At 43.7% G+C, this 26,090-nt stretch overlaps 1 protein-coding gene across 5 annotated transcripts in view; it reads right to left on the minus strand.

Moving 5' to 3' along the window:
- Window positions 1–26,090, minus strand: part of SRPK2 (SRSF protein kinase 2) — a 243,726-nt gene that overhangs the window by 71,305 nt on the left and 146,331 nt on the right. For all 5 annotated transcript variants that reach the window (XM_079785841.1, XM_079785845.1, XM_079785842.1 and 2 more), the window contains exon 3: window positions 6,520–6,671. In XM_079785841.1, coding sequence (XP_079641967.1) covers window positions 6,520–6,671 — 152 coding nt within the window. The remainder of the gene's footprint in view (window positions 1–6,519; window positions 6,672–26,090) is intronic.

The following is a 26,090-nucleotide window of genomic DNA, read 5'->3' on the forward strand; positions in this document are numbered from 1 at the left end:
AAGCAACAAAGTATGTCTGAGCACAGCTTGGTGAGGTGGAAAGGGGAAGATGCCCAACATGGCAGTGGCAGCAACAGGTGGCTCATTATATACAAAGAAACTAATCCAATCAGTAAACATAATGAGGAAAATGAGAGCTTAGTCACTTACTGTCAAAGAAAGAAACTACAAATACTGAAAGGGAGAAAACTGGGCTGAATCCTCTGGTATTAGAGTAGAATTTGAGATGTCAGATTAAGCTCATGGATTTTAATATACACATAAATAAAAACAAAATAAATATAGAAAAATACATATAAACATAAATGGTGTGTGTATCCCTCACCCTAAGAGATCTGGAAGCAATGACACCCCAATAGTAATAACCACATGTAATTTGTGCCTAAGACAACAAACAGTTCCCACAGGCCACCCTAATGCTTTGCATTTAGTATTACACTAAATACTAGAAGCCCGGCGCACGAAATTCGTGTGTGTGGAGGGGGGGGAGGGGGAGGGGGGAGGTCCCCTCAGCCCAGCCTGCACCCTCTCCAATCTGGGACCCCTCGGACAGACATCCCTCTCACAATCCAGGACCACTGGCTCCTAACTGCTCACCTGCCTGCCTGCCTGATCACCCCTTACTGTCCCCTCCCCGGCAGCCTGGTTGCCCCTCACTGTCCCCTCCCTGGTAGCCTGGTTGCCCCTCACTGTCCCCCTCTGCCAGCCTGGTCGCCCCTCACTGCCCCCCCTGCCGGCCTGGTTCCCCCACGCAACCTGCTGCTCAGTCATTTGGTCGGCCCTCACTAACCCCCCTGCCGGCCTGGTCGCCCCACGCAGCCTGTTCAGTCATCCGTTCAGTTGTTTTGGTTGCGATGGTCACTTAGGCTTTTATACACACACACACACACACACACACACACACACACACACATTATTCTCTACTAAAAGGGGTTCTTTGGGAAAAGATCTGATTCCAGGGCTGGAATTGGGAAAATTCAAGATTGTATTTAAAAGTAATAGTGTTCAAACAACATTATGGACATTTCAAAAAGATACAGAACCAACTTGAAGGGATTCCTAATGGCCAAATTGGGGGGAATCTACACATCAAGCCAAATAAGGAAAAGGAAAATAACTGATTATAACTCATTGGGGGGACTAGGGGGAATCCATGAAAGAGTCCATCTGAGATAGACAGAAAGACAGAGAGATGGACCAGAAGAATGAGATAGAAGGAGAGAAAGAAGAAAGTAAACTTGTTGATGAGAGGATATTAACAGTCTCAAAGTAACTCGTGGAAAAATTCTCATTAATTACCAGGGGAAAGAGTAATTTTAGGGTGGAGATATCCAGCAGAAACCATCTAAAACGAGTGACTGACATTAACTGTAATAGTATAAATCAAAACCATACACTACCTGAAAAGAGTTTTTTATATACCAAACTGAGAAACATTATACAAAATAATAACTTGGCCTACAATGTTCAAAAATGTCAGTTGTGACAGTCAAGAAAAGACTTAGGAACTGATTAAAGAAACAACAACAACAAAAAAGAGAGACTTTCCAAGGGTTCTGTTTCGTATCAAGGACAATATAGGGCAACTGGCAAAACCTGAATAGAGTCTGAGGATTAAATGGTTGAAATATATCAATGCTAACTTCCTGATCTTGATGGTTGTATTGGGATTACAAAGGAGAATGTACTTGATTGTAGGCAAAATATACTGAAGTACTCAGGAGTGACAGAGCATCATGTTGGTAACTTAAACTCAACTGGTTTCAGGGGGGAAAGTTACCTATTCTATTGGGGAGGAGGAAGATGGCCACAGTTCTCGTACCAGACATTCCCAATTCCATGGACTCCTTGAATGCATTTATGTTCATTATCTTAGACAAACTATTATGGTCTACTAGTGACCTGGTGCACAGATTTGTGCACACTGAAAGGAAAGGTGGCCGGTGGGGCGGGACTGGGTGAGACAGGCTGGACATGCCCTGGAGCCAACCTCCCGAGGTCCCTCCCCAGCTGGCCACTTGAAGGGCCTCTGCGGAGTGAGCAGGGTCCTTATGGCAGGTGGGGACCCTCAGCCTGGCCAACGGGGACAGAGCCGAAACCGGCTCTCTGACATCCCCCCGTGTGGTCCCGGAGTGCGAGAGGGCACTCTGCAAAGTTGCTGTCATACAGGCTGTGGAACACAAACGCAAGTGTGCAGTAAACCAGATTCGGGACCAACAGTAGCCCAGCAACAGCATAACCCACGGCCGAAGGTGGAATCGCACAGCCCCGCGAGAAACCGGGTTCCTTCCTCTCTGGTTTCAGGGTGCGTCACCGCCGCTGCCAAGTCACTGCAGCTCAGCAGCTCCTGTGTTGAGCATCTTGGTGGTCAGTGCGTGTCATAGCAACCAGTCAGATGGTTGGACACTTAGCACATTAGCCTTTTATATATATACTAGAGGCCCAGTGCATGAAAATTCATGCACTGGAGTGGGGGTTCCTCAGCCCGGCCTGCCCCCTCTCACAGTCCAGGAGCCCTCAGGGGCGGGAGGCAACCCGGTAATCAGGGGAAGGCAATGCCCCCATCACACCTCTGCTTCTGCCACTACTGGCAGCGCAAGCCTTGGCCGGCCCTGGTCACCTGAGCCTCGGGCAGCCATGGGTGGCTGGGCAGCTGCCATCCGAGGCTTGCCTGCACCTGGGGCCGGCCCTGGGCAGCTGGGGGGCTGATGGGACTGGGGACTCCAGAGGCAGGTGCGCAGAGCAGCCGGACCCGGCCATGCCGCATGCCTGCTGCCCCAACAGGGCTGAAGGAACTGGGTGCCCATCTTGTGGCTGTGGGCGCCGCCATCTTTGAGGGCTTGGCAGTCAATTAGCATATTCCATCCTTATTAGATAGGATACTAGAGGCCCGCTGCACGAGATTCGTGCACTCGGGGTCGGGGGTGTGGCAGGGGTCCCCTCAGCCCAGCCTGCGCCCTCTCACACTCCGGGAGCCCTCGGGGGATGTCCGACTGATGGCTTAGGCCCGGGGAGTGGGCTGCACTTGCCAGCCATGAGCCCAGCTTCTGGGCTTCTGGCTGAGTGGCGCTCCCCCTGTGGGAGCACACTGACCACCAAGGGGCAGCTCCAGTGTTGAGCACCTGCCCCCTGGTGGTCAGGTGCATCATAGCTACTGGTCATTCGGCCGTTCGGTCAATTTGCATATTACCCTTTTATTATATAGGATAGATACCACAAAATTCAGAGAATGGAATCTGTTGCCTGTAATGTTGATTAGAGGAACAAGTTAGTCACAAAATTAGGGAGAAGCGTGAATGTGTGAGAGACGGTGTAAGAAGAGAACCTTACCATCTCTAACATGCCTTACTGAGGGTGACTTTAATACTCTCAAGATGTTTACAGTTCAGTGAACGTTACCTAGAATCAGTCTGATTGTGGAATCCTTCATTCATAGCCCTGTATTTCGGTCTGGAGCATCCACAGGGCTGATTTGCAGAGGTGGTAAAGGATCAGAGTACTAGTTACATCTCCTGACTCATCTCCCACCAGGTTGTGAAGCAAACAGTACTCATTCCAACATGGTGAAGCCTTTGTGCTTAAGATAACAAACAGTTACAACAGGCCACCCTAATGCTTTGCATAAGCAGCAAAATCAAAAGACAACTGTCTTGGGGCCTGAACCCTAGCCCCTTCTGAGGGAGGTCTCCTGACCCCATGGCTGCTTCGTGCTTCCCATGCCCAGCTCAGATCAGGACTCAGGAGACCGACAGAGACTTGGCCGACAGCAGCTGCCCTCTCACTCCAACAAGAATTGTTTGAGTTGTCTTGTACCCATGGTGTGGGGAAGTGGGTTTATGATATCTAAATCCAGCTTACCACCAAGAATGCTCAGGACCTACTCAAGAAGGCAAATAATCCCTTCCACTAATATTTACAGGGTAAAATAAGATTATTGTTAGAGTAATAAATTTGACAGTAAAATAGTAGTCAAGTTTTCAGGCAAATTTAAATTGGCTAGTTGAAAAAAGCAAATATTCTAGAAAAATTAATTGTACAGGACAAAAAGGTGTTCCTAATGTGTTAACTAAAATTTTGATTGGTACTTCATCTCATGATAAAATTGCACACCAAGTAATGAACCTAAAACAGTAATATTATAGTCCAAAAAATTAAAATTTAAAAGCCATTAAGACTACATTATAAAATTTTCAAAAGCCTCCTAACATTTAAATCAAAAAAGGGCGGGATAGTAGAAGAATATCATGTAAGGAAAAATATCCTGTAAGTAAATTACATCTAGAAAATTAATACTTTAGAAAATTAATTATAAGGCTAAAAGCAAGACACCCATGAAAAACACACAAGGTGTCAAAACAAGCCAGAGGAAAATCATTTGGGCAAAAAATGAAATAGGATCCCAAGTCAAATTTATAGAAAATATTCCTTTATTAACTTTTGGTTGAGAATATGTTTGTATATTTTCAGAAAACAACTCCGAGACCATGTGGATTCCAGCAACAGAGAGGAATCGACAGGACTACTCCAGCCATGAAGACAGAAGAGAAGCAGTCCAGAGATGGAAGACGCTAACGTGGCCTTCCCATACTAGCAGTTAGCAGCTGTGCATCACTGCAGATTGCCCAGGACCAAACCAGAGAGTCAGACCTGCATTACCACCATTTTTCCACCAACCAGAACTGAAATGTCAATGCTGACATGTACACATAAGGAACTGTTGGACATTGAAATTGGGTCTCAAAAGAACTCTTGGCCCAGAAAGAAACTCACTACAGACTGATTCATTTGCCTGTCACCATAACCATTATTGCTTGTCTCATTTTCGGTTCTTATAAGTGTATTTATTAATAGCACATGATCTCACTCATCTAGGGGAAATAATGAACAACATAGACTGATGAACAAGAACAGACCCAGAAACAAGGAGGCATGGATTAGACTGTCGGGCCTCAGAGGGAGGGTAGGGGAGGGTGGGGGTAAAGGGGAGAGATCAACCAAAGGACTTGTGTGCAAGCATATGAGCCTAACCAGCGGTTAAGGACAACAGGGGGGTGGGGGCATGTGTGGGGAGGGGTGTGGGATGGGAATGGGGGGATGAGGACAAATATGTGATGCCTTAATCAATAAATTTTAAAAAAAGACAAATGTCTTCAAACAACTTAATTTTGGAACCAAGAAATGAAGATTAACAGGAAACATCTTTTCACCTCAATGCCTTCTTTTCCATATTAGATGGTATAGACCTTTAAGGTCATAATCACTACTTATACAAATGCTAACGATCTGCAATCGCTTTTCTAAGGACAACAATGGTTCTGTGTGTAGAAACCCACACCTGTGGAACAATGAGGTTGAGTGGAAGATTAGTTCTTAAATGTTCAAAGCAGAACAGTAACTTTCTCTCCCTCTTAACAGGTATCTAAAAAGTACATTGTTCCTTAACCAACACACAAATGGCCTGGAATCACTAAATAGATTCATACTAACATATTAGAAAGTCAAAGATTCATTAGTGCTTTATGGCTTGAATGTGTGCATCTTCTGCCATCTAATCTTATGCTGTACAGAATATGACTTCATTTTCCTTAATCTGTAGTAAATAAATGTCTCATCGACTGTTTAGAAGCTCAGAATTCCAGATAGTGATAATTTTCTACTAGAGCGAATTAAAGTCCAAAGGACTAGTTAAATAATAAAGAGTAGTTAAATAACAAAGAGGCAGCTGAATGGACACAACAACTTCCCTTCCTCATGGACTCTCAAGAGTCCTGTCTACACAGAGTATTTAGTCTGGATCATACTGTTCTCAATTTTCGCCACACAACATGCTTGCCTTGTAGGAGCTTAACTATATGCTCTTGGTCTTTATGAATCCTCACAACAAGAGCACTCCAACAGAATAATTTTTATGTCTTCTGTGAAAACATAGCTGAAAACATAACCCACTATGTCACACAATGGCAGAACCTACAGAATGTCTTTTTCATTGAATACAATGCCAGGAAACAGTCTGTTTGTATAAACAAATGGGCAAGCTTTCTTTCCACAGAAAATGACTACTATGTAATTCAATGCTATACAGACAAAGGAGCAGTTCCTTGTTAGTCTTAGCAGCCAGAAAAGTTAAAGCCAAATGCAGTAAACAACAATTACATTGGCTCCCCTCAGGAGCCTGGTACCTTCTACTTTCTAAGTTCTTCTTGGATAAGTACTATGCTTTTATATTTAATTGTCCTGCTTTATACTATCTTTAATCCTCTGACCACATTCCAATCCTCCTGAACATACCCAGATTATGTATGTACATATTATGTATATTTTCTATCTCTTACAATTTTCCTTCTGCTATTGCTTACATTTTCTCGGATCATTCTATATTTAATGATCTAAGAATTCAAAACAATAATGACACTAAGAGGCTAATTTAATAAAGATCAAGCAATCTGCATCATTAACCCCCCCTTGTCCATTCCCCAAAACAAATTATGTGATGGCTCAGTGGGAAGGCAAGCACAGCACCTTTGCAGTAGTCTGCGGGGTCCTCCTGCTCCTCATCGTCTGAACCCAGGATCTCCTCCTCTGGCTCTGGAGGCGTGGGGTCTGGCAGAGGTGGCGGTGGCGGTGGCGGTGGTGGTGGAGGAACTAAGGGAGCTTTCTGTTGAGGCTCCGGCCTGAAACAGCAGAAGGAAAATCCGTACTTACTTAGAAGTAAATCTTGCATTGTGGATACTCTTGAAAGTTTCTTAATATGGAAAAAAATAGAACTTGTCATACACTTAAAAGAAATGATGAGTAATGTCACTGCATCCATTTTAACTGAATTCAAGTAATGTTTCAACAGGCCAGGAGGGAAGACTACCCTTAATAGCCAAGGCATATTCTTGAAGGCACATTTTCACCCAGAGCTTTAGTATTTTTTAATTCATGACGTTATTATAAAATATGAGTGAAATAAAAGAGTACCTCCCCATTATATACAAACACATCCCACAGAGATTATAAAAAGACATGTGAAAGTAGTCCTGAACTTATAAAGGGGCTTATTTTCCATTATTTTAAAATCAGAGTTTCTTTTCCCACAGAAATAGTAGGAGTATGGTTAGATATCCTGGATAACTCACAAAAGGTGACTAAAATAACCTGGCCTACTTGGCTCAGTGGTTGAGAATCAACCTATGAACCAGGAGGTCACGGTTCCATTCCGGTCAGGGCACATGCCCAGGTTGCGGGCTAGATCCCAAGTAGGGGTGTTCAGGAGGCAGCCAATCAATGATTCTCTCACATCATTGATGTTTCTATCTCTCTCTTCCTCTCCCTTCCTCTCTAGAATCAATAAAAGTGTATTTTTTAAGTGACTAAAATAGACTGATATATGGTTATTTTCATTAAGGAATTCAGTTATCTATCAACCTTGTTTATCAAGAACACTGCCCAAACTGGAAATTAAAGAAAACGCCCGAGAAACCAAGATGGCGGCATAAGGTAAACACCTAACTGTTGCCTACCATAACAATTTTGAAACTACAACTGGAAAACAGAGCGCACACCGTCCAGAACCACCGGAAAGCTGGCAGAGTGGAAAACCTTCAACTAGAGAAAAAAAGAGAGGGGGACACTGAGCCTCAGGAGCTGTGGAGGTGCGGAGATCCGTGAGTGCGGAAAGGGCGGGCGGCTGAATACGCGGCTGGCTTGGAGAGGGAGGGCAGCAGATGCTGCGTGGCTAGCTTTCTCGTTTGGGAGAAAAACAAAACCTCACGACTGCACTGAAATCCAGCTGCGGTCGGGGAGAAACTGGTCTGTTTGGCAGCGGACGAGGCTCAAAAGCTGCCTTCTCTCAGAGGCGCGCAGCCATTAATTCGGGCACGGAGAAACCTGCCCTCTTAGGGCAGCGCGGACGGAAACCAAGTTTGTCTGCGCCACCCTGAGACTCCGCCCCATCCAAGCTAAGCACAGCCCTCCCAGTGACTGGATTTCTGGTTCGGGAGAAAAACAAAACCTCCGGTCTGCACCGAAATCCAGCCCCAGCTGGGGAGAAACTGGTCTGTTAGGCAGCGGGAGAGGCTCGAAAGCTGCCTTCTCTCAGAGGCGCGCAGCCATTAATTCGGGCACGGAGAAACCGCCCCTCTAAGGGCGGAGCAGACGGGAAACCAAAGCTTGTCTGCGCCACTCTGAGACTCCGCCCCATCCAAGCTGAGCACAGAAGCTCTCCCAGCAGAGACACTGCTGATCCTCACAGCCAACTGGCTTGGAGATCAACTCCCGCCAGTGATACCAACAATCCCAACCACTCTGAACTCCAGTTTCTGGGGACACGTCGGGGACCCAGACACCTACGGGACTCTCAGCCATCAGTCGGAGAGTGAGAGTGACTTTTCTGTTGGTGTGGACGACACCAGACCTCAACCACTCTCATAAGGGACACATTCAAGAGGCAGACTCAGTGAGCACCAAAGCCCTACTGTGTCTCCAGCACAGCAATTCTTCTGTTATAGACACAGCAGGCCCTCACAACCAATTGGACCGGAGGTCAATTCCTCCCAGTGTACCAACAGCAATCAGGGCTTTTAACTACATCAAGACTTTCCACTCAGCCCACAAAGGGGAGTACCAAGAGCGACCACCTAGGGTGATTGGGGAAGCTGAGCTACCAGCCCCTATAGATCACCGACCACACAAAGCCACTCCATCAACACAGAGGCAGCCAAAATGTGGAGACATGGCAGTATGTCACAAGTAGGAGAGATAGATGAAAGCAAACTAATGGACGACACAGTGTTCAGAACCATATTTATAAGGTTACTCAAGAATCTTCTAAAAACCGCTGAGAAACTTGAAGAGACCTTCAAGGACCTTAATGAGAATACCAAAAAAATGGAAAAGGACCAGTCAGAAATTATGCATACACTGTCTGAAATAAAGAATATACAGAGTAGACCACCGCACCCGAAGAGTCAAACCAAAGATCTGGAATATGAGGAAGAAAAAAACACCCAACCAGAGAGGCGGAAAGAAAGAAGAATCCAAAAAAAAAAAAAAAAAGAAAGAAAAAAGAAGAATAAGAATCCAAAAGTGTGAGGATAGCATAAGGAGCCTCCAGGATGGCTTTAAGCGTACCAATATCCGAATTTTTGGGGTGCCAGAAGAGAGAGAGCAAGATACTAAAAACCTATTTGAAGAAATAATGACAGAAAACTTCCCCCACCTGGTGAAAGAAATAGACATACAAGTTCAGGAAGTGCACAGAACCCCAAATAAGAGGAATCCAAAGAGGACCACACCAAGACACATCATAATTAAAATGCCAAGGGCAAAAGACAAAGAGAGAATCTTACAAGCAGCAAGAGAAAAACAGTTAGTTACCTACAAGGGAGCACCCATACGACTGTCAGCTGATTTCTCAACAGAAACTATGCAGGCCAGACGGGAATGGCAAGAAATATTCAAAGTGATGAATAGCAATAACCTACAACCAAGACTACTCTACCCAGCAAAGTTATCATTCAGAATTGAAGGGCAGATAAAGAGCTTCACAGATAAGAAAAAGCTAAAGGAGTTCATCACCACCAAACCAGTATTATATGAAATGCTGAAAGGTATTCTTTAAAAAGAGAAAAAAGAAGAAAAAAGTAAAGATAAAAATTATGAACAACAAATATCTATCAACAAGTGATTCTAAAAATCAAGTGAATTCAAAATCTGAGGAACAGAATAAACTGGTCAACATAATAGAACCAGAGGCATAGAATGGGAGTGGATTGATAATTCTCAGGGGGAAAGGGGTGTCTGTGTGGGGGGTATGGGAAGAGACTGGACAAAAATCATACACCTATGGATAAGGACAACGGGGGTTGGGGGAGGGAACCGGGTGATGGGGAGATCTGGGGGGAAAAAAGGAGAAACAATTGTAATAGTCTGAACAATAAAGATTTATTTAAATAAAAAAAACGCCCACTATCAATAAAATACAAATACAGTCTGTACTAACTGGTTCTGTCACAAAAAAAACCTAAATGACGTATAGTATACTGTTTTACAAAAAATAGCCAAGCCTATAATACACACACACACACACACACACACACGAAAGCTTGAGAGGTTAGAGCTGTAAACATTCAGATATCTAGGATAACTCAAGGACATATTAAATACATTTATTTATGGTAAAAGGAAAGCATTCATAAAGCAATTCTATGAAATCAAGCTTTCAGTTACTATAAAATTTAACTGCTATTTCTAACCATGTACCAATGGGAAAATGTGAACCTGAAGTCTCAACCTGGATGCCAGAAGCACATCTGTCATGTAAGCTGCAAGCTGCCCTAACAATAGGACCACCACTGCTCTCCCTGAGGTGGCCACAGCTGTGTGGGGATAGAGGGATAGGCTGACAGATGTGTTCCCAGAAGCCATTTCAGTAGGGTGAAATGGGGAGCAAGGGGAACTCCCTAGGCCAGTGATGGGCAACCTTTTGAGCTTGGTGTGTCAAATTTCACCAAAAAACTGAGTATAACTCGGGTAGTGTGTCACTTTGAGGAAAAAACATTTCGCAAATGTTTCATCCTCAGGAGCAGCAAATGTTTCATCCGCGGCCGCCTCAGCGGCCCCTTGTCATCAAAAATGGCTACGCGTGTCAGTGCTGACACGGTTGTCATAGGTTCGCCATCACTGCCCTAGGCACTGATGGGTAGACAACTGCTATTTTTTTGGCCTGACAATACTCATGCTCCCTTTCATCTTGAGACACTGCTACTCCCTGGACAATGGAAGGCTGGTTCAGGTCCTCACTGTAGTACACAGCCCAGGGCACAGAACCAAAGTTCACTCCTGAGCCCTGGAACCTTGAGAAGGTCGACTGTCACAGGGTGCAAGTTTATACCTGGCTGGTAGGAAGAGGCAAGAACAGAGGAGTTGCCCTGACCGCTGCCCCTTTCTAAGGTGTACCTCTAAATTCTTGCCAATCTAAAAGTCTCTAAATAGCCCTTACTATAGTGCCTTTAGCCTAAATTAGCTGCAGTTCATTTATGTGGCTTGCCACCAAAAACTCAAACTGCCACAGGCAACGTGGGGGTGGAGGGGGGAAGGCAGCAGAGGCACCAGCAGTCATGAGGAAGGGGTGGGATGAAGATTAGTAACCTTAAAGGCAATACTGGTAAGTATGACTAGATACTAACAAAAAAATATTTATAAGCCAGCCTGGCCAGGTAACTCAGTTGATTAGAGCATCAATCAGGGCACATACAAGAAGCAACTAATGAATGTAAAAATCTCCCTCCCTCCCTTCTTCCCTCCCTCCTTCTCTCCTGAACCAGTGATGGAGAAATGAAAAGGAATAATCACAGCCAAACACCCAAATCACTGCCAGAACACAACCACAAATTCCAGCAGACCTTGTAGAAGAAGTACAATCATCATTCTAGCAGCCTTGCAAATCCTTGTTCTCTTTTTAGCAGACATGCCCTTAACTGAACGTAGAACATCCAGGCAAGAGAGAGGCCTGGAGAAGGGGAAGCAGGAGAGGACCAGCAACAGCTTTCCCGCTTCCCCGGAGGGAAGAGGAGGGAAGACATATCCTTCAGGCCTTCAGGGGTGTGGGCAGAATCTATCTACCTGACAAACGGACTGCCAGAAATACTCTGAAGGCTGGCTATTTCGTCCTAAAAAATTTTATATGAAAAGATGAAGAGACTCTAAATTTAAAATAAGAAAACATGTTATATTCTCTGCAGAAACCATGTAACAACTAATGAAAGCAGAACTGAAGGGCCTTGCTCTACCTACCAGTGTGGGGCATATTTGCTCAACACTACCGACATGTGGGCCACATACTTCATCATTATGGGGCTGTTTCGTACACTGTAAGATGCTATCAGCATCCCACATCAGTAGCACACACACCCCACCCCCCAGTTGTCACCATCAAAAATGTGTCCCAGCACTGACCAATTCACCCGGGCAAAATCATGCCCATTTGAGAACCAGCACACTAGTAGTGTTTTCTATTTGTAGGTTTTTAAAAAATATGTTCTTACTGATTTTTTGGAGACAGAAACAGAGAGAAGGAGAGAGAAAGGGAAACATCGATGTAAAAGTAGGCCCTGGCTGGTTATTGCTCAATGGTTAGTGTCGGCTCCACACCAAAGGGTCTCAGGTTCCATTCCAGGTCAAGGGCAAGTACCTGGGTTTCAGATTCCCTCCTTGCCCTGGGTTGGGGTGCATGCTGGAGACAACCAGTCAATATGTCTCTTTCACATCGATGTCTCTCTCTCTCTCTCTCCCCCCCCCTCTCTCTCTCTCTCTCTCTCCTTCCCTCCCTCCCACCCTCCCCTCTCTCTGAAAAGCAATGGAAAAAAATCCTCATGTGAGGATTAGTAAAGTAATATTATTCTTTACCCATTTAGTGAGTTGCCCGTGTTGCTTAACAAAATTCCCAGACCCTCTTGTCTCAGCGAGCAGGCACTTTTCCCACCAGTGAGGGCCACATTGAACAGTCAGGAAAAAGCTCCCCCCAAAGCCTCATGTATCAAGTCAAAGGGATGAGTCAGGGTACCTTGAAGTGCACAGGAAGGTGAGTAATGCTGATGCAATATTTCAACTGGTTATTATATCAAAACATCTAGAACTGTGCTGTCCAATACAGTAGCCACTGGCCACATGTGGGTACTGAGCAATTGAAATGTGGCTAGTCCCAACTGAGATAGTCTCTGACTATAAAATGTGTATTGAATTTCTAAGAAAAAATGCAAAATTATTAATAATTTCATATGTATTATCTTACCTTATAATAGACAAATAAGCAAATTGACCGCACCTTCGCTACGCCCAAGCCACGCCCACCAACCACGCCCACCAGGAAACCGTTGCAGGGACGTTGGGGTGTGGCGGAGCCCGAGGCTTTCCCGGCCTTGGGCACCAGTGGGGAGCCTGCACGGATCGCAGGAAACCACTGGGGGTCGGCTCCTGCGATCGGTAGCAGGGATGCTGGGTGCCGCTGAGCCCAAGGCCACCGCCCGGGGCCAAGCCCCGACCCTGAAAAAGGCAGAAGGCGGTGGCCACAGCCAAGGCCTGGGTCCCCGGTGCCGGCAGAAAACTGGTGCAGGCAGCCAGGTGAATGAAGGTCTATTGCATGAATCTTCGTGCAAACGGGCTACTAGTGTTAAAATAATGTTCTAGATATAATAGAATATCTTGTTAAATTTTAATTCACCTGATTCTTTTTACTTTTATTAATGTGGCTACTAGAACACTCTGGAGGCTCACACTATACTTCTGGATAGCACTACTCTAACCCCTTCAGATCCACTGATACCAAAGGAAAAGCTTGGCCTTAGAAATCGGAGACACCTGGTCACACCAGTGATGATGATTTTTTCCAAGGCTTCTGCTCCTAATCTGCTTCACATCAGTTATCGTCAACTCTCAAATCACTCAATTCATCCTAGTAAGATTCAATACAATGTAATGTCAAATGTTATAATCCCAATCACCGATTTTTGTTCATCCCATCCATCCTTGTTACTGCCTACCGCACAGGAGAAACGCAAGTAAATCTGTATTAGGGAAGATGTATGCGAGAGAACAATGCCACACCATCTTTAAGGCTGGCTTCTTCAAAGTGGTTTCTGGGAGCTTCTATAGTACTTCAAAGCCTGATTAAATCTCAACCGTTTAAAAACCAAGAGATGACAGGTTATCTTACCAAGTACGTACTTATAAAATATATTTAATCAATCTTTAAGAAGTTATCTTATGTAAGAATTACTAAAAGCATTTAAGACATCATAGCAGGAGAACCCACAAATATTTTTTACAAGGTGCCAACACAATTAAATGGTGAAAGACTAATCTTTTCAACTGTACTGGGAAAAATGCATATCAGTATGCAAAAAACTAAAGTTGTAACCCTACCATATATCTATATCTATATCTATATCCACTGAATTGGTTTTTTTTAAATATATTTATTGACCTGAGAGAGAAGGGGGAGGGGGAGAGAGAAGGAGGGGGAGGAAGAGAGAGAGAGAGAGAAACAAACATTGACCTCCTGCTCCACCCATCCACACATTCACTGGTTGACACCTGCAACCTTGGCTCATCAGGTCCATGCTCCAACCAACTAAGCACACACACATAATGATTCAAAATTAGTTCAAGACCTAAATAAAGGAACAGAAACTATAAACCTTGCAGGAAAAAAAAACACATAAGTAAATTTTCATCACTTTACAGGTTAGACAATGGTAGCTATGACACTAAAAGCATGAGCAATTTAAAAAGGTATAAACTAGTCCAGCCAGCTTGGCTCAGTGGTTGAGGGTTGATCCATGAACCAGGAGGTCATGGTTCGATTCCTGTTCAGGGAACATGCCTGGGTTGTGGGCTTGATCCCCAGTAGGGGGCATGCACGCGGCAGAGGATCAATGATTCTCTCTCTCATCATTGATGTTTTTATTTCTCCCTCCCTTTGACTTCCTTTCTGACATCAATAAAGATATATTTAAAAATATAAAAATTAAAAATAAAGAAACAAAACTAGATTTGATCAAAATTATGAACTTTTGTGCTTCAAAGGGCATCATCAAGAAAGACATCCTGGCCTGTGTGGATCACCCTTGAAAACATTACCTCCTGTGAACTAGGAGGTCATGGTTCAATTCCCAGTCAGGGCACATACCCAGTTTGTGGGTCTGATCCCAAGTGGGGGGCAGCCAATCAATGCTTCTCTCTCATCACTGATGTTTCTATTTCTCTCTCAATCTCCCTTCCTCCCTGAAATCAATAAAAATATTTTTTTTAAAAAGAAAGTAAAGACAGCCCACAGAATGGAAGAAAATATCTGCAAATCATACAACTTATAAGGGACTTGTATCTAGAATATAAAAAGAACTCTTACAACAATAAAAAACAAACCCATTTAAAATTTTTAAAAGGACTAAAATAGACATTTCTCCAAAGAAGATATACAAATGACCAATAAGCACATGAAAAGATGTTCAATATCATCAGTCATTTGGGAAATGGAAATCAGTGATGAGACACCACTGTCAAGGATGAAGAAGTTGGAACCCTCATACGTCACAGCAAGGTTTAATGTGACACTACTCTTTTGGAATATCTTGCAGTTCCTAAAAAGTTTGAATTTATAGTTACCATATGACCCAATTCCACTTCTAGGTATACTAGAGGCCTAGTGCACGAAATTCTTGCACGGAGTGGGGTTGTCCCTCAGTCCAGCCTGTACCCTCTCCAATCTGGGACCCCTTGAGGGATGTCCAACTGCCCGTTTAGTCGGACATCCCTCTCACAATCCAGGACTGCTGGCTCCCAACTGCTTGCCTGCCTGCCTTCCTGATTGCCCCTAACCGCTTCTGCCTGCCAGCCTGATCACCCCCTAACCACTCTGCTGCCAGTCTGTTTGCCCCCAACTTCCCTCCTCTGCCGGCCTGGTCACCCCTAACTGCCCTCTCCTGCAGGGTTGATCACCTACAACTGCCCTCCCTTGCAGGCCTGGTCCTTCTCAACTGCCCTCCCTTGCAGGCCGGGTGCCTCCCAACTGCCCTCTCCTGCTGGCCATCTTGTGGTGGCCATCTTGTGTCCACATGGGGGCAGGATCTTTGACCACATGGGGGCAGCTATATTGTGTGTTGCAGTGATGATCAATCTGTATATTACTCTTTTATTAGATAGGATAAAGGCCTGGTACAGGGGTGGGGGCCAGCTGGTTTGCCCTGAAGGGTGTCCCGGATCAGGTGGGGGTTCCCTTGGGGTGTGGGGCAGCCTGAGCGAGGGGCCTGTGGTGGTTTGCAGGCCGGCAACGCCCCCTGGCAATGCAAGCGGAGGCACTGGTATCTGGAATTTATTTTCCTTCTACAATTGAAACTTTGTAGCCTGGAGCAGAGCCAAGCCTGGGGCTCCCTTCAAGGCTGGTAGCCATTTGTGTTGGGGTTATAATTGAAACTTTGTTGCCTTAAGCGGGTGGGCCCAGCCAGGGTGTGTGGAAAGCTTTGCTTCCCCTGTTGCCGGGAGCAACCCTGGCCTGCTCTCTCAAGCTCCATTCTGCCGCCATTTGTTTGAATTTGTTTACCTTCTATAATTGAAACTTTGTAGCTTGAGTGGAGGCTTAGGCCTCGCCAGGGCAGGCGGAAAGCTTGGCTTCCTCTGTTACCTAGGAAACCTTGCTCTCTGTGGCTGTAGCCATCTTGGTTTGGGTTAATTTGCATACTCCCTCTGATTGGATGGTGGGCGTGCCTTGTGGGCGTGTCGGAGGTATGGTCCATTTGCATATTTGTCTATTATTAGATAGTATACCCAAAAGAAGTGAAAACATACAGGGTGGGCAAAAGTAGGTTTATAGTTGTGAGTATACGAAACACAGTTTATTCTTGTATTATTATTATATTATTGTATTATTTGTCTTATTATTTTGTATCCTTACTTATCATTCATCTTTTAGTGTTGTCTCTTTTTCGTACAAACAACTGTAAACCTACCTTTGCTACCCCTTATGTCCTCACAAAATATTGTTCAAAAATATTCATAACAACATTATTCATAACAGACATAAAGCAGAAACAACCCAAATGTGCATCAACTGATACATAAAAGTGGTATATCCTTGCAAAGCATTATTATTCGGCAATAAAAAGGAATGAAGTACTGATCCATGTTACAACATGGATCACCCTTGAAAACATTAGACTAAGTGAAAATGCCAGTCATAAAAGACCACAATATATGATTCCATTTTATATTGAAACTAGAGGCCCAATGCTGAAATTCGTGCAAGAGTAGGCCTTCCTTCCCCTGGCTGCCGGCACCAGCTTCCCTCTAGCACCAGGGACCCATGCTTCCCTCTGACTGCTGGTAGGCACCCGGGACCCGGGCTTCCCTCACAGCCCCAGCTTCATCTGGAAGTATGTCCGGTCTAATTAGCTTATTATGCTTTTATTATTATCGACTAGAGGTCTGGTGCACAAAATTCGTGCGGGGGGTGGCCTCAGCCCGGCCTGCACCACTCCAATCCGGGAACCCTCAGAGGATGTCCGACTGCCTCTTGTAATCCGGGACCACTGGCTCCTAACCGCTCGCCTGCCTGCCTGTCTGCCTGATTGCCCCTAACCCCTCTGCCTGCCTGCCTGATCGCCCCTAATTGCTCCTCTGCTGGCCTGATCGCCCCTAACCGCCTCTACCTTGCCCCACACCTGGGACCCAGAATTCGCTCCTCCGGCCGGCCGCAGGCATCCGGGACCTGGGCTTCCCTCCCTCTGGCCGGCCGCAGGCACCCAGGACCCAGGCCGGCTTCGCCCAGGCCAGCCGCAGCCGCAGAGGACCGTGGGTGGGCTACTTCACCTGGGCCACAGCCGCAGGCACACGGGACTGTGGGGCGGGCGGCTTGTCCCTCTCCCGGGCTGCAGGTGCAGACGCAAGAGCCCAGGACCGCAGGGTGGGTGGCTTATCCTTCTCCTGGGCCGCAGTCCCAGCCGCTGGTGCCCGGGATCGCGAGGTGGGCAGCTTGTTCCTCTCCCAGGCCACAGGCCCAGGTGCAGGCGCAGCCGCTGGCGCCTGGGACCGCGGGGTGGGCAGCTTGTCTCCCGGGCTGCAGCCTGGCTGGTCCCCGCGAGCTCATTTGTGCCTGGCTGGTCCCCATTCCTCTCTCCCCAGTGTTGAGTGTCTGAGCAGTTACGGCATGATAGCGTGATGACTATTTGCATAATAGCTCTTTATTATAGAAGATGTTCAGAATAGGCAAATTTATAGAAACAGAATAACTCAGTGCTTGCTTAGGGCTGGGGGTATGGGGAAAAAGGAGAGAAACGGGAAGTGTCTATTAATAGGTACAGAGTTTCTTTAAGAGAGATTAAAATGTTCTAATGTGGTGAAGGTTACAAAACATCATGAACATACTAAAAAAAGCATTGTACACTTTAAACATGCAAGTTGTATGGTAGGTGGATTATACCTCAAAAGGCTGTTTTTAAAAAGCAAAAGCCTATACAACTGTGTTATTTTAATGTCCACTTTATACCTTTATAAAGTGTATGTTTCCAAGAAAAAAATAGCAATATCTACATTTAGATTTAAGAAATCTATATGCACAGAGTCTCCTTTACAACTGCCTCAACCATATTCACAGTGAAAATAGTATGTAGTTCTGTAAAAAATAGACTGACAAACTAATTGACCAAAGTTTATACAAGGCACAAGTTTGGGAACATATTCTCAGGTAACAAGAAATATACCACCTCAGCTACTGGAATGAAAAATTTAGAAAGCGAAATTCCAACTAGTTGTTTATATTTTTCACAAAGACCTATATTTATTTTATCCCCCATAAAACACAACTAATCAATACCCCAAATCAGGCTAGCATAAAATTGCAATTTAAAAAAGGCCACAAAATATTTTTCTTTAAATATATATTACTAAGATTATTTTATCATTCTTATCTACTTCATACTGTATCTCTGGTATACATTTACTCTATCAAAAAAGGGAGGAAAACCTAAACAGCCCTAACAAAATGCATGCATCATCGGCTCTAAATTGTCATGGCAGTCCAATGGGAGTTCTGATTCCCTTCCCACTGCTATTTCTTTCAAGCAGAGAAAGGGACACGTAAACTTCACATTTAGCAGGGGAAAAAGTACTTTCCTTTATTAACAGCCTAAATGGCAATGACACAAGAAATTCATTCATTCAATTAATATTTAACCAAAAATAAAAGAAAAGGAGTTCCAAATGAATCACTTCAGGTAGTATTCTAGGGACATTCATATAAACTAATTTCTTTTTATTTCTTCCACATGTCCACCACCTCATCTAGAACTCACTCTCTTTCTCCCTCTCTCCCTCCCTCCTTCCCCCACTCTTGGTGGTAACTGTTAACCTGAGAAATATATAATCTTGGCATTTCTACTTAAGGATAGAATCAATTAATTAATATATATTTCCTCTCAAAATAGCTTATCTGAAAAGGCTTGCTCTAACACTAGGTACAGCCATGCAGCTAGGGAGGAAAAAGCCATAATGATTTATTGCATTTCTCTCTAATGAAAAGAGAATTTCCAAATTTTGTGTAAATCAAACCTAAATGTGAAGTGTCTGCTTGCAGTAGGCAGAATTCTAAAATGAACCCTAATGATCTTCGCCCTGTATAATTAACTCCCTGTTCTTCTTAGTGTGGGTAGACCAGACCCTGTGAATGTCATATCACTCTCATAATTATACTGTTATATGGCAAAAGGGCAGCTACACTGGGTGAGCCTGACCTAACCACATGAACCTTTTAAAAATAGAGGGTTTTCTCAGACTGGTGACAGAAGTCAAAGACATGTGCTCCAGCTGGCCTGGATGAAAGCAAACATCCATGTGTGAACTGCCCGCTCATTAGGGCCACATAGCAAGTTGGTTCTAGGAGTGGGAACGGGCCCCAGACAATAGCTAAGGATAGCAAGGACTTTCTTTTTTCTTTTTCTTTTTTTAATGTATTTATTGATTTGATAGAGAGAGGAAGGGAGAAAGGAAGGAGAGGAGGGAGAAAAAGAAATAAAGTAAATTTGTTGTTCCCCTTATTTACGCATTCATTGGTTGCTTCTTTTATGTGCCCTTACCGAAGATGGAACCCACAACCTTGGTGTATGGGACAATGGTCTAACCAACTGAGCTACCAGGCCAGGGCTGGATAGCAAGGACTTTCATGAAAGAAATTAGATCTGTCGATGACAAGTGATCTTGGAAGACAGCTTTGAGCCCTAAATGAGAACTGTAGCATCCAGCATCAGCTTCATTTCTATCTAGTTAATAAATAGCCACGCTGTGCAGCCCTAATTTCTGACCCACACAACTGTGAAATAATGGGTACTGGTTTAACCTGCTAAATGTGTGGTAATTTATTACGCAGCAATAGAAAATAAATACAGATATCAAGTTCTAAGTAAGTAAAACAGTAGTTTGTGTTAAATTAGCAGATTCTGGCCTCAGCAGTGAGATCTCGGTTTGGGTTTTTAATAACTGAATTGGCCAGAGGAATTAAGAAGCTAGGTAATCAGGATTGAGACACAAATCTCTTTTGGGCACAAGAAGGTAAAAAAAAAATTTTTTTTAAGTATTCCCCAAATTCCAACAGAATGACAGGAATTTTAGACTTTCCTAGTTTCTAAAACTGCATTGTTTTTTAGAATATGGAACATAGCCAATTAAAAGTTAGTGAAGATGTAACTAAACCAGACATGCTTCCCAACTGATCTACATTTCAGACAATAAAGGAGCTGACAGCTTACTCTCCTAACAACACATATATGACATGGCTATATCTTATACCATTGGTACTGTTAATCCTCCTATATAATAAGAGGCTAATATGCAAATAGACCGAACGGCGGAACAACCAAACAAACGGTCGATATTGGCGTGCACTGTCAACCAGGGGGCATGCGCGGAACACTGCTGGCATGGCTGCAGCAGGATGGTGGAGCAGGTGAGTGGGGGCACCAGACCAAGGCGGGGCACCGGTCGCTGTCATAGGGGTGAGTCTCTGGTAGTTACTGAAAATTCTTTGCTCCCACATGCCGTGGCCCCACCCGGCGCTCACACCTGCTGCCGGCACCGGCCCCGCTCGCACCCGATCACCCTTAAGGGCTTATCCACCTCCCCCTGCTCCTGAGAGGCGATCAGGGCAGCAGCCACTGCTCGAATACACTGAAGGCGCCGGCCCCGCTCTCATCTGCTGCTGGCACCAGCCTCAATCGCTCCATGCCATCAGTGGATGTGAGTGGAGCCAGTGCCATCAGCATGTGGAAGCAGCAACAGCGGGAGTAGGGCTGCGGCAGACAGGGGACCGGACGCCGTGGCGGGAAGGGCTAGGTGGGGACACGCAGGAGGGGCTGAGACCCGCCCCTGTGCCCACCACAGCTTCGCAGCCACCAGTTCCCTTTCAAGGTGCATGAATTCGTGCACTGGGCCCCTAGTACTTTATAAAATAGTTATGGAGACCCAGCAGCAAATGTTACTACTACTCAAAGGGAGAAAGAAAGATCGACAGAAAAGTTTAAACTAAAGAGCTCTAAGGCATGAAAATGACACCCACTGACTTCACAAACACTCAGAATAGTGTCTACTTAAATACCCGGAAGTGGACCAGGGCACAAAAGAGCACAGCACCAAGAGATGTAAAGAGGACAGAAATGCCAGTAAACACAAAGCCCAGGAAACAAGGTGACCAGAAGCATGAAGGCCTCCAATTGCCTGATGCCTGGAGACAGTAAGACATTCAGCAGCAGTCAGTTCACAAAGGAATGACCCACAGTTTCAAGGAGTTTGGGCTCTATCCTGAAGGCAAGCAGAAGCTACTGAAATGCCATTTTAGGACTAGACTTGATTTCTGTAAAGAACATATGAAACTGTTGTGCAGAACGTGTAGAAAGGATATAAATAAGCCAGAAGCAGGGAAGCTAGTGAGGAGGCTAGGAAGGAGATAAAAGCCTGAACTCAGAGCCTGGTAGTTCATTTGCTGGAGGTGGGTGCTTGTCTTCTAGATTTGTGGTAGTGATATAGTGTTATCATTAATTAGGACAGAGAACAAAAGCAAGAGGAGGAGGAAGGGTTTTCAGAGAAAACATAACTTCTGTTTTAAGCTGATCTGAGTTTGAGGAGGATGTGGCACGCCCAGCAGTGTAGAAATACCATAGCTGAAAAATAAAGGTTTGGGCTGCAAATACAAGCACGGTCATATGCAAGCAGCTGTTAGCCTTTCCAATCATGTTTGAGTGCCCAGGAGAAATGAGGAATGAAAGGGCCAAGGGCAGAGCCTCCTTCAGAGCCAAAGTACAAGGTTATTCAAGCCACCAACAAAATCTAGACTGCGGGCTTAAGCTGCACAGGCAATGATTCATATGATAAACACCAATATCAATTCATGAATTTCAAATACAGGTTTTAGAGAAATACATGTATAAAACCTCATGTAAGCCAACCTTTTACGTTAGGATGAGATATACATATAAAAAGAACTAGTGCCTACCCCAAGTAGCTCAGTTGGTTTGAACATCGTACCGATACACCACAGTTGCAGGTTCAATCCCTAGTCAGGGCACATACAAGAATCAATCAATGAATGCATAAATAAGTGGAACCACAAAAACCCTTTTTCTTTCTCTCTTCCTCTTTCTCTCTGAAATCAATAAGTAAATAAAAATTCTTTTAAAGATGCTTTGGCCATAAAACAAAGATCTAGCAAACTAAGGACCATATGTGTTTCTATCTATCTAAAAGCTCTGTTTGTAGGCTATCAGAAGACAGATGGGTGCAGGTTATACTGCACAAAAAAAGAACTAATTACTGAGACGTCTATGTTGATGAAACTTCCTATAACCACTAATGATTGCCTCATGCTCCTCCGGAAATAATGCAAAATGTACCCCTCTGGACCAGGCTTCTGTAAACCTCCACAAATTTCAAATCTAAAAGCAACTATAATTATATAATTATATGATACAGTGACCACTGGCCAAATTAATTAAAACTAAATAAAACTTAAAATTCAGTTCTTCAGTCACTGTAGCCTCATTTCAAGTGCTCAACAGCCACAGGCAGCTGGTGGCTATGGTATGAGCAGTGCAGACACAGTTCATTTTTATAATCACAGAAAGTTCTATTGGATAGCACTGCTCAGGGCTATATTTTAGCAGCATTAACCTATTCGAGTATACCATTACTTTTAAAAATAAATAAGATTAACTGAAGACTTTCAAACATTTTTCTATACAGCTCACTATTGCAAGTTTTAAAGTAAGTTGTAAAATTATAAACAGGGGCTTGTGCAGGAGGCAACCAATCGATGATGTGTTTCTCTCACATCAATGTTTCTGTCTTTCCCTCTCTCTTCCACTCTCCCAAAAAATCAAAGGAAAAATATCCTCTGGTGAGGATTAACATCAACAACAAAAAAAGATAGTATGTCCCAAAGTGACTTACAGATTCAATTCACTACCTATCAAAATACCTGTGGCTTCTTTAGAGAAAAAGACAAGCCATTCCTAAAATTCGTGTGGAAATGCAAAGGCCCAGAATTGCCAAAACAATCTTGAAAAAGAAAAAAATTGGAAAACTCACACTTCCTGACTTCAAAACTTACTACAAAGTTACAGTAATCAAGACAATGTGGTACTGCATAAGGATGGGTATACAGATCAATGGGAATTGAAGATCCAGAAATAAATGCTCACACACACTACCGTCAACAGATTTTTTTTACAATGGTGCCAAGGCCATTCAGTGGGAAAAGAATAGTGTTTTCAACAAATGGTAATGGTACAACTTAATATCCACATACAGAAGAATAAAACTGGACTCTTAATTAAGACCATACACATAAATTTATAGTTCACAGACCTAAATGTTAAAAGCTAAAACTATATATACCAGAAAAGATGTACACCATTAGCCATCAGAAAAATAAAATATCAAAACCATAATGAGATACCACTTCACACCCACTAGGATGGCAATAATAAAAAAGACAGGTAAGTTTTGGCAAGGACATGGAAAAATTAGAATGCTTATACACTGCTTATGAAAAAGAAAAATTGTGCAATCATTTTGGAAAACTTGAGATAGTGTCTCAAAGGGTTAAACAGTTACCAACAATTCCACTATAAAATCTATAACCAAGAGAAATGAAAACATATACCAAAATAAAAACTTGTACATAAATGTTCATAGCATTTAGCCATAATAGCCAAAAGTAGAAACAATCCAAATGCCCATTAACTAAGGAATCCATATATATAAAAGGCTAAGAGACCAACCATACGTACATCTGACTGTCCGACCAATCGACCAGTACATATGATGCACACTGGCAATTGAAAAATAAACGTTGACTCGCACATGCGTGATACATATAAAGCTCCCATCAAATTTCTTAATAGTATTACTCCTTCTGGAATGCCATGTCATAAGTTAAAATTGAAGTAGGTGCAATCATCATGCTACTGAGAAATCTTAATAGTAAATGGGGTCTTTGTAATGGTACTAGATTTATTATCAAAAGACTGCAACCTAACATAATCGAAGCTGAAGTATTAACAGGATCTGTGGAAGGGAGAGGTTGTTCTGATTCCAAGAACTGATTTGTCCCCGTCTGACACTGGCCTCACATTTAAATTAATTCGAAGACAGTTTCCTGTGATGCCAGCATTTGCAATGACTATTAATAAATCACAAGGACAAACTTTAGACAGAGTAGGAATATTCCTACCTGAACCCGTTTTCGGACATGGTCAGTTATATGTTGCTTTCTCTCAAGTTCGAAGAGCATGTGACATTAAAATGGTAAATACTTCATCACAAAGGAAATTAGTCAAGCACTCTAAAAGTGTTTTTACTCTTTTTTTTTTTTTAAATTTCTTTATTGATTTCAGAGAGGAAGGGAGAAGGAGAGAGAGAGAGAGAGAGAGAGAGAGAGAGAGAGAAACATCAGTGATGTGAGAGAACCACCGGTCGGCCCCCTCCTGCATGCCCCCCACTGGGGATCGAGCCCGCAACCTAGGCATGTGCCCCTGGCTGGAATCGAACCTGGGACCCTTCAGTCCGCAGGCCGACGCTCTATCCACTGAGCCAAGCCGGCCAGGGCAAAAGTGTTTTTCTCTTAATGTGTGGTATACAGGGAGATATTAGAATAAGTTTAATCAATTTATCAGTCATGTTTTTATCAGTTGTTTTTATATCATGTTTTTGTTGTATTTCTATCGTGTTTTTGTTGTTTTTATATCATGTCTTTGTTGTTGTTATATCATGTTATTATTTATTTATTTTTAACATATTTTATTGATTTTTACAGAGAGGAAGGGAGAGGGATAGAGCCAGGAACATCGATGAGATGAGAGAGAAACATCGATCAGCTGCCTCCTGCACACCCCCACGGGGGATGTGCCCACAACCAAGGTACATGCCCTTAACCAGAATTGAACCTGGAACCCTTCAGTCCGCAGGCCGATGCTCTATCCACTGAGCCAAACCAGTTAGGGCCATGTTATTATTTATTAATCAATTTATATATTATTTCCATATACATTTTACTAATTTTCTTTCATCTCTGACACTTCTATTATAAAGAAAGAGTGAATAGTGACATTAATATATTTCTTCTAGTTAATTTCCTTTCAATGTGCATGAATCCATGCACCAGGCTACTAGTCCTATATAATAAAAGCCTAATATGCTAAGTGTCCGACCATTTGTTCCACCGTTCAACCAGTCACTATGATGCTCGCTGACCACCAGGGGGCAGACGCTCTGACTGGTAGGTTAGCTTGCTGCTGGGTCCAGCTGATGGGGACTGGGCGAGATGGCCGGACACGCCCTGGAGCTCTCCACGGTCCCTCCCCTGCTGGCTAACTTCCCGTGGTCCCTCCCCAGCCAGCTGACCCCCATCAGGACTGGGTGAGACAGGCCGGACACGCCTTGGACAAATCCGTGCGCCGGGCTGGTTTTGGCCTGACCCCTGCAGGCCAGGCCAAAGGACCCCACCAGTGCACGAAGCTGTGCACCGGGCCTCTAGTATATAAATAAAAAGGTGGCCAATCCATATTACGGAATATTACTCAACAATGAAAATAAAAATAAAAAGTAATGAAGTACTGACAGATGCTACAACATGGATGATCCTTGAAAATATTATGGTAAATCAAAGAAGCCACTAAAGATCATACTATATGATTCTATTACACTATATAATTCCCAGAATAGGCAAAAAGCTGATTAATAGATGCTTATAGCTAAGAGGGTGGGAAGAAATGGAGGTGACTATTCGGGTGTACAGAATTCCTTTTGCAGGTCATGAAAATATTCTAAAATTAGGTAGTTGGTGAGGGCTGCACAACTATGTAAGTATACTGAAAAAAAACCTGTGAATTGTACATTTAAATGGGCAAATTATACGAAATTGGATTTTTTGTCAATAAAGTTGTTACACAAAAGAGGCCGTTCTCTATGTATTAATATAAAGGATATACCACCAATGAATACAAAGACACAGAGCATTTGTGTATGGCACGTATCATTTGTTTTACAGACACACAAAACATGTGCATCAT

This window comes from Cnephaeus nilssonii, assembly GCF_951640355.1.
Source record: "Cnephaeus nilssonii genome assembly, chromosome: 12".
In the NCBI taxonomy this organism is placed as follows: Eukaryota; Metazoa; Chordata; class Mammalia; order Chiroptera; family Vespertilionidae; genus Cnephaeus; species Cnephaeus nilssonii.